Raw genomic sequence first — 12,500 nt, forward strand, 5'->3', positions numbered from 1 at the left:
AATTGGTAATTCTTCCTCCCCAATGCCCATCTCTCTAGACAGAAATGGATATGTATGTGTGGACAATCCACACATAAACACACACACCCTGGTCTCCTCCTCCTAGTGTTTCAAAGACATGCTGATATATTTGACCATTCCAAAATCGGAGCTATTGAAACAAGGGAAAGCTGCTGTCTGGCCACAGATGCATCATTCCCCGGACTATGAGCTTCCATTAAAAGCAGTGATTGTGGGATGATCCCAAAGTTTATCAGCTAGATGCTTTTTTCAGCAGCTGTAACCAGTTTTGTAGGCAAGAATTCAGCGCAGACTAATTTATACAAGCAGGGACAATCAAGAGTGAGAATATTGAATTGAGTAGAAGCTGGCTCGAAGGATTAAGATTGGGTTTGCTGATAGAGACTGCTTATTTGACTGGGGAAAATTAAGTTCTTTACAGGGATTGTGAAACAGGTGAAAAACTGACTAGAGAAATTAAGATCATATTGGCTGATATGGCTGATTGTGATATCTACTAGAAGGCTCAGGGCTGAGGAGAAAGAAGCAAGGATTCCCACTAATAAAAGAACAGACTGTTCTCCATGGAGCTCCAGAATCTTATCTTTTTAAATGGAGCATTTGTGGTGAAGGCAAGCCAAAACTCAGCTCACTTTCCAACACCCCAAATGCTGAGAGAACATGGAGCTCTGGAGCATCTTTACAAATGGCACAGAATCTTCATATGGAAGTGCCCTCAATCTATCCAGATACATTCTAAACCCCAAATGTTAGTCAAGTAAGAGCTCCCTTACCCATCTTCTATAACTGCCATGGTGCTGACATATGTTGAGTATTGGTGCTTTCTTCTTACTTCCATGCACTGTTCTTGGTACTGAAAAGGAACATCAGTATATGGGGTTCTAAAATCCTGATTGGTTGTACTGATAGGTTTTTTTCCCCCAATGCTTCTATTAGGTTCTTCAGAATAATATTCTTGCCTTTAGTTCCTTTGTTTAAAAAAGTAATGTCCAATATATCCCTTTTCATTGATTTGTTTGAAAGAATATGATATTCTTTACAGGAAATTATACTGTATATTGTGTATTATTTATTTATTAGTTAAGAGTAGCCCGCTTTCAACAAGTACTTAACAAAGCACACATTAATGCTTCATCAAGACTAATGGGAATTATATTCAAACATTTAATGGTACAATATATTTCCTGGAGTCACTATTTATTAAATGTAATTCTGAGACAAATTAGCTGCCTGCAGTCTCCATCAAAACTGTATCTTTAAACCTGGTTGTTGAAATAAGTGGGTCTCAGAATAATAATTATTATTGCTGCTGCTGCTGTTGTTACATTACATTTATTACAGCTGCCTACTCCTATAGACTCTGGGTGGCTTAAAAATACAAAACAATAAAAATAGCCTTGTACTGCAGCTAATATATCTGTGGATATATCTGCTTGTGCAAATTATTTGTTCATGTCACCGATATTATGTCATAAGATATTTTGAGCACCAACCTTTAACCTTACAGTGCTTATAAGTAAGCTAATCATGGTGCAGTAATATCTGTACCAACATATCTAGCGATTTTGTCAGTTAGGAATGCCATAAGATTTAATTAGAACTTCAGCAGCTTAGCACCAGAACATGAAAGCTATAATTCAGCTGTAGAGCACATGTTTTCCTTTCAAGAGCTCCCACATCCAGTCCCTGGAGAACTGCTGCCAATCATTGTAAACTCAAAACTGTTGAGCTAGAGGAACTAGTAGACTTAACTCTGTATAAACCATTTCCTAAGAGAGTTTAAAGAGCAGTCTTCCATTTCATAGTTGGTTAGGTGCCACTGAGTCAGGCTGAACTTCAGGTCACTGCATGGAACAATTTGTGGCACCTCAACTTATCTCCATTAATAAGTAATAGATATTTCAGGGATATTCTGTAGTATTTTTAAACTCACCCATCCACCTAATTTGTTGTCTTCCCATTTTTCTACTTCCCTTCTTAAGCCTGTTTTTCTGTTCTTTATTATACATGTTTAAGAAAAAGGGAAAAGGAGGAAAAAAGACAAGACACACACCAAAGAAATGAAAAGGGGAAAAATAAAGAACAAACTAGAGAAATGGGAAACTTACAAGCATTGTAGATTAATTTTTCAATATTTCATTAATACGTTTATGACTTTTTTCGACTTCATTCGCTTGTTTCAAATGCACAGAGGTTTGTGAGCTTCTGTTTGTTGATCATGGCATTAAGGAAGCAGACAGTCTTTATTTGATCCAGGACTGATTGATTGGTTCCTCTTGCTGTCCATGGTACTCTTAGTATCAGTCTCTTGACTCATACTTCAGATATGCTTTGTTCTTTTTCTCTCTCTTTGTCAATGTCCAGCTTTCACAGCCATGCTTTCTATCAACTGGGAAGATCTTTGCTTTAACTATTGTCATCTCTGTTGTCATAAAAATGTCCTTATGCTTTGTGAACCGAGGTTTGTTATTACTTCCGCCTAAGATTAATCTTTTCTTTACTTCTCCAGTACATACTGCTTCTTGATATCATCACCTTCATTTCTGCATCGTTTAAGTTAACTGACTGTGGTAGCTGACTTTATCCCCTTAACTCACATTTTTCACTTTCTATATTTACTCTTTAAGTCCTTCTTACTTTTTGCTTTTGATGGCATCTGCATTTCTCAGATTGTTAGTGTTTTAGTCTCCTATAGGTTTCCAATTATCATCTCTTCCAATACTGCTTTTCTTATAATATGTTCACATTAACCATAGAGGGACAATACGTATTCTTGTCTCACTTCCTTTCCTATTCTGAACCAATCTGATTTTTCAAATTGTTGTAAATATTTTTTCAAAAGAATGGTGCCATAGGAATTAGTGCAGTGGTATGGTAATTTACATATTCTGTTGTATCTCCTTTCTTTGTTATAGGCATTTATTTATTTATTTATTTTATTTTATTTTATTTTCTATCCTGCCTTTATTATTTTTATAAATAACTCAAGATGGTGAACATACCTAATACTCCTTCCTCCTCCTCTTTCCCCCACAACAACAACCCTGTGAGGTGGGTTGGGCTGAGAGAGAGGGACTGGCCCAAGGTCACCCAGCTGGCTTTCATGCCTAAGGCAGGACTAGAACTCACAGTCTCCTGGTTTCTAGCCCGTTGCCTTAACCACTAGACCAAACTGGTCTATATGCCAATCTTTTCCAATTCCTTTTTTTAAATAAAATTTTATTAAGTTTCAAGACAAAGACAAAAGCTATGAAAAAACAAAAAAGAAAAAGAAAAAGAAACTTAAATGGTGTGAAAACGCAAGAGAAAAGATTTTTTTTTCAAAATTACAAAAAGATGTGGCTTCTGACGTTTAACAGCAAGGATATACAACATTTTCATAATCAATCTCTTACTCTATATTAAACCCAAACAACGTTATTTCTATAAGTCATTCCACTTTAGCACATAATAAAAATCACTAAGTACAGTTACTCCTTCCCCTTATATTAAAAAAAATGAATATAGACCTCCTAAACAACTCCCCCTCCCAAAGATAACACATATTTAATTATTCCCTTCCTACTACTATTCTATGCATTTTTGTCTTATAATAAAAATCAAATTGAAAAGCACATAAATTGTCTGCCATTATTCATAATAGTTAACATCAGTCAAACCCTTAAAGCAAGCCAGATAAACATTCTTTAACCCTTATCCTACTTCAAAATAAACCAGAGCATTTACATATCCCCAAATCTTTTCCAATTTCTAGGACACACATTTGTGACTTAGAGCATCTTCTAGAGCAGGGGTCCCCAATCCCCGGGCCACGGACTGGTACCAGTCTGTGGCCTGTTAGGAACTGAGCCTCACAGCAGGAGGTGAGCAGCGGGCAAGCAAGCAAATTTACAGCCTGAGTATTTACAGCCACTCCCCATTGCTCGCATTACCGACTGAGCTCCTCCTTCTGTCAGAGAAAGCAAGCCCATTGGCTGCTATCTCCAAATGGTGCAAAGAAAAAAGAATAAAAGGTCGGGAAAAAGAGGAAGCACTTGAATTATCCCGAAACCATCCCCACCTGGAAAAAGTGTCTTCCATGAAACCGGCCCCTGGTGCCAAAAAGGTTGGGAACCGCCATTCTAGAGTCATCCAACCATTGTTGTACCAAAAGACAATAATGAGCATTAGCTTTATATCTTTTCAATGATGGCTGGGTGATGTTACAAAGATGCTATTAGTCAGTAGTGGTGAAGACAGATACTGTCTTGTTCCATACTTGTTGACACAGAGCTGTTAGCACTTTAATTGTTATATTAATGTTTCAGTTACTTTATCACCCCCTTGTACGTATTTCAGTATAGTCTTTCCAACTTCCTTTAATCTCATTTGCTTCTACTAAGTCATTTTCCTGATTATTCTACTCCCACCTGAGCTGTAAAATTCCTTGTGGTTTTGCTGATTATCTTTAAAATATCACATAGTTTCCTTTTCTTGTTATTTTTCTCAATTTCTTGACAAGTTTGTTCTTCTATATTGCTTTGGCTATCATGATAGCGTATTCTGAAAGCTACTTGGCTCTTATCTTTTAAAGGAGGGGAATGTGTTTTCCATTTCAGTTTTCAGTTTTATCTTTCTACAGCTCCTTAGCTGGGGCGTGGTTATTTTTTTTCCTTTAAAAGTGGAGGTACACATTGCCATTATAACTTACAAGATTTACTTTCAGAAAATCTATTAACATCTTTGCAAAATACAGTCTCCACATCATATATAACAATAAAATAACAAAAATATCCAAAACTGGCATAAAGGAAGAAAAAAATCATAAAATAACCCAAACCATTAGTCATGGACTAATAATAAAATATTGACATACAGAAGAAGATCACCAATGGACTTAGCTCTCTCTGACCACCTACTGAAATTCAGTTGGAGGGCTTTAGGTGATGGTTTTATGAGTCAAAAACTTCCATTTGAACCAGAAATTATGATGCACTAAGGGTAAGAAAAAAATGACATCTTACTACTGGTATCAGTCTTGTTCCCATCTTGTCTGTATTCTAGTGAGGCAGAGTGTTAGTCCATTTCTTATGCACTGAATACATTTGATTGGCGGCAGTTCTCCAAGGTATAAAATAAGAATCTCTGGAATGGAGAGGAGTTGGTGAGGGAGAGCGAAGTAGCAAAAATATGTAGAGCATGACTTGTGGAATCCATTCACCAGCAGTGGCCACATATATGTGTCTGCTGCGAAGCAAAGGGTGGCTGCATGTGTTCTGCTCTGGGTCACATGACAAGAAGACAGGAAGAAGGTGGTCTTAGACTGGAGCAGTTGCCAACCTTCTGAATTGCTGCACAACGGCCTTTGGATTTTTAAATGATTTTTTTTCTCTGCAGTCTCCAATCTCATCTGGCCCATCTTTAAACTCAAATTGTGGTTTGCTGGCTTCTCCTCACACACTAAATTTGGTCCTGTGCTGTTCAGTTTTCAAAGAGTTATCTTGCTGATGCGCAGAAGGACGGACAGTCCCAAATCCCTTGACATATTTGCAGAATTGGCTTCTGGAATTCTTTCCAACTTCTTTGCCAGGAATGTTTATAGGATCTCTCTCTCTCTCTCTCTCTCTCAATCTCTCTCTCTCTGTTAGGAAGTATCTGTATTTGTGTGTGTGTTTGTGTGTGTGTGTGTAATTTAGGAGTATTTTTTTCTCAGAATCCCACTGGCAGATCTGGCCAATCTTTGAACTCCACCTTCTTTTGTAGGCTTCTCCTGCCATACCAAATTTGGTCCCGTTCTGTTCAAGACAGATACAATCTCAATCCCCTTTGCATAATTTTTTCCAACTTTCAGTGAGGTTAGAAGGAATAAAAATAATGTTTGCTGTAGAGTAGTGGACCACTGAACTGTCACTGAGGGCAGTGTGCTGAAAATTTCTCTAAGGAGAGTTGGAAATTTCCATGCAAGCCTGCATCATAAAAATGGGATTGTTCACTTGGATGCACTTTTTGGAAAGAGCAGTAAGTCAGACAAAGATGCAGTAAACAGCACGTAATGAGCACTTTGTGATGAAGAGAACTGTCAACAACTGTAAGAAGTGAGCCAGAGAATCAGAGTTGAGGGCACAAGCCAGGAATTGGAGCCAGGTCACAAACTTTGGGGTCAAAACTGACAGGAAAAGCTTAAATTAACATTAAGGAATGCAAAAACAAAACAACCCTCCCTCCCTCCCTCCCCACCACATGCACATGCACTCCATTCCCGAGCCAAGAAAAATTGCTCAATCAGGTCCCAGCTCAAAAAGGGTAATTTTTAGTACTCCTTCTATCCAGGAGTACAGTTAAACATCACTGCCTGGAGGATCATCTAGCCCTCTGAGGTGTCTGATATTTTGGCACCCTGTTTTTAAATCACCTGATTAGTTCATGTGTTTATCGTATTTGCACACTTCACGCTCCTGGCGAAGCTGGACGATAGCAGTTAACAAAGAAATCCAATCAACACATATAAGAACAATAAGCACAAAATTAGGAGAGTAAATTTCATGAAAGATTAAAAGCAATAAACAATGATAACAATAATGTCCAACAACACATAATACATGACATCATGAAAATTCAGTATACAGAGTAAAAGCAGAGCTATTTTATGGGAAAAGGCTAGTATGTTAAAAAAAATAGTTTTTAAAGCTTTTCTTCTTTTTAGAAAAGAAGCAGATCAAACTATTATATCCCAGTAGACTGAGTCACAGAAATTTCACCCTTGACACACAGTTGTTTCTTTTCCCTTCCATCTGCTTCTGTAAGGAGATTCACCAAGAAAGCATGCCTTTCAGATCATCAGGGGAAAGTATTTCGAGTTGTCAAGCATTTTATTTCAAGGTTAATCTCTGTAAGTGCAAAAGGAAAAGCAGATTATCTGAAAAGGTAAAAATAAATGTAGTCTGTGCTATCTAGGCAAGAGGTTAAACTGTTGTAAGTTTAATTATTTATTATATTCATTTGTAAAAAAAAAAAAATCCAAATTTTCTAAAAACAACTCTTTCCCTGAATCGTTTTCCTGAAAGTTAAATAAAATTGTGGTAGGAAAATCTAAGACGTTTAAAGTAACGTAATTAAAATACAAATGCAAAAATAATTTCTCAGTATCTTTATTTGGAGCACCCTATCTTTATCACATATTTTAGCTAATTGAAATGTTCTGTGTGAAATGTTATTTGATGTGTGGTTTAATATTACTGAAATGCAGATTTTGTTGTTAATTAGACAATATCTATGGTGTGCCCTGATTATTTAGGGATGTAAAAATCTCATAAAACTGTATAGGCTTTAATTATGAGGCGTGAGTGACAGGTAACACAGGAAATATAATTGAGTGGCTAGAGAAGATATGAGGAGGATGCAATTCTATATTCTGTAACTACATAAAATCAAAAGTTGTTAAATCCTTTTTCTGTGGTTTTGCATTTTAGAGTTGAGTATTGAATAGGACCAAGCAACAAGCTTTATTAATACAGAGCTATCACTACAAAGAGTTGCTGATTAATTTAGTTCCATTTCTAACCATTTACATTGGCGTCAGCTGTATTAAACTTTTCTTCTGAGTAAATGAGTACTTGGTTCAGGACCATTACCTCTTCCAAAATTATTATGAGTAGCTTTGGAAATGAACAACTTCCTGAAATGGTAAGCTGCTTTCATAATCTGTTGCCCCAAAGCTTGCATGGATGTAGTTACCAGCAATTGTGTTCAATCAATTTTTAGTTTTCTCTAAGAACTGACTTTTCTGGACCACATTCCTATGATTCTCTCCTTTCTTCTTCATATTGAAAAATATGAAAGTTCAGAACTGATCATCTGCTGATAATTCATTTCCCTAATACTTCATTGTGAAAGTATTAGAAAGCATCCTATTTTGGCTAGCAATATTAGCAACTAATTTTTCAATTTACCTGTTAAAACTAATTTTGTCAGATACCCATCTATTCTTTTTTCATTCCTTCTTTGTAATATGTTACAAGTTACTTAATTAGATATGAACTTCCCATCATTCAATTGATTAACGGATGGAAGCCGATCTTGATATTTTGAACAAGCATTAAAACATGCTTTCAGCACTAGTGGCAATCAATGCTTACATGTACAATTCGAGCTGAAACTTGGTTTCATTGTTTTTCAGCCATTTACTGTGTTATTCATAAGGAATTAACTGTTCATTCACCACTACTGGAATTAGATTCAATGCTGGTGTGGTATACAAATTCAGGATTAGAACATATGCAGGTGATTAGTGCCTGGACACCAAGAAAACCCCCTGATGTGACCACCTAAAGTATTCATATGGAATTAGGACTGTGCAAATCATTTGGAGTGATGTATCACTCATCAGTCCCAAAGTACTTTTGATGATGCTGTTAGCCTTTTAATAGCTGATTAGACCTGAAAGCAAGATTCTCAGACTTCTTTAACCAGATTTATTGAAAGTGAAAACAGATTAAGTTACAGAAACTTGACAGGTGATAACTTTTGCTTTAGTACTAAAAGTATATCTTTATTCTCTTCTTAAGAATCTTTTGCTGGACAGGAGTGCTAGCTATCCATCTTGCTGATAATGAAAACATATATAGGTTTTCCAAGCTTGTGAAGTTTTCCAAATGACTGTCTTCTCTCCCAGGTTCTGAGAAGACCGTTACAGAGACATATGTATGTGCAGTACAGATAACCTGGGAAGGCCCTTGAAACTGCTTTGACGAACTTTTGGGATCCACCTGGGATCTATCATAAGTCATGATGTTGCTTCATATGAAACATTCCTCTGAATGATTTATGGAGCCCTATACTAATTGCTTCATTCTGTTCTGAAACTGGCAATACTTGTTCTTCTAAATTAGTGTGAAATATTTGGGGGCTTGGCAATTAGAAACAAGGTATTATTTACCCAATTTAACTAAAAAGGTAATAAGTGGTAATCTTTTAATTATTGCCCCATCAGTCTTTTGTATGTTTTCTCCAAACTATGCACTCAGTACCTTTTAAACAAGTTAGAGGATTGTGCAGAGAAAGGAAAGCTTCACTCAAACTAGGCTGGCTTTTATGAGGATCATTGTAGAATACAACATTGTGTAACTTTGAAGGCCATGATCCATAAATATAGTAGTGGCCATAAAAACATTTGGTTCTTGATCTCACATGCATTTTTTAATTCTATTGATAGGCTACATTGTGGAGAAAATGTGAGACAACTGATAGTGATAGAAGGTAGCCTAGGCTAATGTTTGAGTTGCATTCTAATCTTATACCAAAAGTGAAGGTAAAGGAGGATCAACAAGCATTTTTATCTGACTGTATTTTGCTAAAAAGGGGAGTCAAGCAGGGCTACTGTTCTCTTAAATTTCATATTAATTATTTTGTTCAGGGCATAGAATAGCAATATTTTTCTCCCTTCCTAAGTGGACACAAAATCTTCATATTGATGTTTGCCAGTGAAACAGCATTTCTACCTTACAGTGTGATTCAGCTAGAAGGATGCTGCTTAGATTTAATTATTACTGTGAAAAAGAAAATGCCAATCAGTTATGACAAGTGAAAATGATGATCTTCAGCAGTAAAAGCATGAAGCATAGATGGACAATTAATGCTCAGCAAATAGAACAAGGACATATTTTATACATTTAGATGCCTTGTTCCAGTTATCTTTATCTTAGAAGGAACACTTTAATGTATTGTCTTTCTCCCATTTGGTGGAGGGGGGGAAATTAAAATGTTGCTAATCAAGGAGGAAGGGGCAGTTAATAGGCTTTGTTCTCCAACTATTTCCGGGGAAAAGGTTTGCGTATCGGGCAAGGTTATGGGGGTGAAATAAGAAGTGATGCTGTTAAAATGTTTTCAGAAACTTAACAGTCTCTTGGAATAACATTTAGTAAAATTGTCTTTAGTAGAACATACTCTTTTCCTTTGTTAGAGGAAGTTAAATCTGGAAGCAGAGAAAACAAAACAGTTGTTTACTTGAGTAAGACACCGGCTGAGAGACAAGTCTGGTTTAACACTTGAAATTTTCTTTTTTGCTATCCCCACTTTAGATACATTCCAAAATAAATATTTTTCCCTTAATCTTAGTAATTTGAAATGGAATAGAATGGGAAGGCAATCAGCAAAGACTACCAAGAGTTGGGCGGCATACAAGATTAATTTATGGTTGGTCGCACAATCAGCCAGATGTTTAGACTGGAATTATTATTATTATTATTATTATTATTATTATTATCATCTTCCCTCTTCCACCTGCTGAAAAACTCTGAGCCTTCTGCTTAAAAGGACTTGAGTTAATTAACTTCCAGGAATTGTTTTGGTTGTGGTGGGATATAAATACAATAAATGAGCAAAATAAAATAGAAATACGATCAATATTAATAATGATTCCAAGGCCAAATGGAATCCTTCTGTTTATGGGAGGTAGGCATTGAATCAAAATCACTGGCTTGGTAATCTACTTGTGGTGTATCTGTGTGTTTTGTCATGGTATTTTATAAGACCTTAGGCAGATCTTACTTAATAGGGAATATTTGCAGGACTTCAATTATACCAGAAATATTTTCTTTAAAATGTGTCTTAATTTTACAGCTCTTTCAAACATTTGATTGGAGGCCTGGATGATGTTTCCAATAAAGCATATGAGGATGCTGAAGCAAAAGCAAAGTAAGTCTCAGTTAATGTATCTAATTTTCTAATATTCTCTTTATTATTCTTGCTTGCATGCTGCCTTTTAAGAAGAGGAGAAAATTAATTAAGGCATTTTTCCCCAAGAATTCCTTCTTTCTTTTGAAAAGAAGAAACCATAAAAAGATCAAATGAGAGAGAATCGCTCCTAATAATTAATTACTTTGTTATCATACCATCTTACAAAGGCACAGAGCAAATAACACAGTATTCTTGAAGACAGTGGATAAAGTCATGCAAATAAAAATTGCCCAGCCATAATATCCAATTCAAGGACTATATTTAACTTTGTGAGTTAAGTAATGTAGTTCTTGGATTGCATTTGTTGCAACAGTTTTTCCATTCCCATGACCATCCTGATATAGGGAGAAAGTTGTCCTGATGTCAACTTGGAAAAGGCCAGACAATTGGATTCTCTGTTGTCCTGAGAGATCAAGAAGTTTTCTGCAAATCAGCTTAACGAAAATGATGGACGACAGGCAGACCTCTTGTTGCTACCAAAGCAAAGTTATTATATTCCAGAATCTTTTAGACTTTTATGGCCCCATTGAAGCAGTAGTTGCAGACTTTAGAACTTGTGGTCCATAAGGAGCTGCATGTGAACAGAAGGATATGAACACTCTACTTTCTCCAGCTGGTTCATTTCCTCCACCCCCATTACATTATTTTATTCGTTTTGTATTTATTTAATAAATATTTCCAATCTACCCGTGTCACTGGTTCTCAGGATAGGATGCAAATAATAAAACTATAGTACAACAACAAGCCAGCAAAGAAAATGGTAAACTATAATCAGCCAACATGCTGCAGCTGACAAGGCTCTGTTTTGCACTACCACCATTTCTCTCAAGGTTCAGCTTCATTTCACAGAATATACTCTGCAGACTGTAACTGCTAAATATATGAAGAAAAATGATTAGGAAGATTAGTTTGAAAGCCTATCTACAGAACTCCGTGTCAAAAAAATTATTTATTAAGTATGAAATAAAATCTTGTTGGAAACACTACTCCTAAGACTTGGGCATCTATTTTAATCCACATTTGGCAAATTGAAAAGGGCTGCTATAATTGCTACTTATATTTTCTTCTGCCTGAATGATCTCAGTAGGACGTTTTACAACTGTGCATTATAGTTCAATCTTCTCTGTGAATCCAGAAAGTATTCTCTATCAATTTTTGAACTAAATGAACAAAAGCAGATTCTTGAAAGGCAGAAATGGTAGATTTCCACAATAGTATAAAGTTTAAATGTTATTATTTCTATAAACTTGCTAGGGTATTGTGATTTTTCTATAGTATTATGGTAGAATAAGAGAGCATTCTGCATTCTTTCAAGTCGTAATATTATGAATCTAGGTGTACAATCTAAGCAGCAGAATGGAGAATCACACACACCAAACTGATGTGAAATAAATATTCACACACACTTTTATAAATAAACATACATGCACACATATATATGATATGCGTATTCACATATATAATATCTAAAAATGCCTATCTAGAAGAAACTAAAGTTTTGTCCACGGATGAGTAGAAAAAAAGACTCAGCCTCACTTCATCAGTTTTGTGTTCCAGTTGAATTATTTTATAATGAATCAAAACCAAACTTTTTATTTTATTTATTTGTTTATTTTCAAGATATATAAGGCTGCACGACTCAAACAATGTGGCTCTGGTTAGCGTACAGCATAAAAACAAACAATAAATAAAAGAAAACTCACTATACACAGTATGTCTTTACAATATACAAATACAAAACTTAAAATGGCAACCAGCATGTAACA

At 35.8% G+C, this 12,500-nt stretch overlaps 1 protein-coding gene across 2 annotated transcripts in view; it reads left to right on the forward strand.

Annotated features, from left to right (window-relative positions):
* The window catches only part of PRKG1 (protein kinase cGMP-dependent 1), a 776,897-nt gene that overhangs the window by 679,818 nt on the left and 84,579 nt on the right, over nucleotides 1-12,500 (forward strand). For both annotated transcript variants that reach the window (XM_063307452.1, XM_063307451.1), the window contains exon 9: nucleotides 10,618-10,692. In XM_063307452.1, coding sequence (XP_063163522.1) covers nucleotides 10,618-10,692 — 75 coding nt within the window. The remainder of the gene's footprint in view (nucleotides 1-10,617; nucleotides 10,693-12,500) is intronic.

This window comes from Candoia aspera, chromosome 6 (genome assembly GCF_035149785.1).
Source record: "Candoia aspera isolate rCanAsp1 chromosome 6, rCanAsp1.hap2, whole genome shotgun sequence".
NCBI lineage: Eukaryota > Metazoa > Chordata > Lepidosauria > Squamata > Boidae > Candoia > Candoia aspera.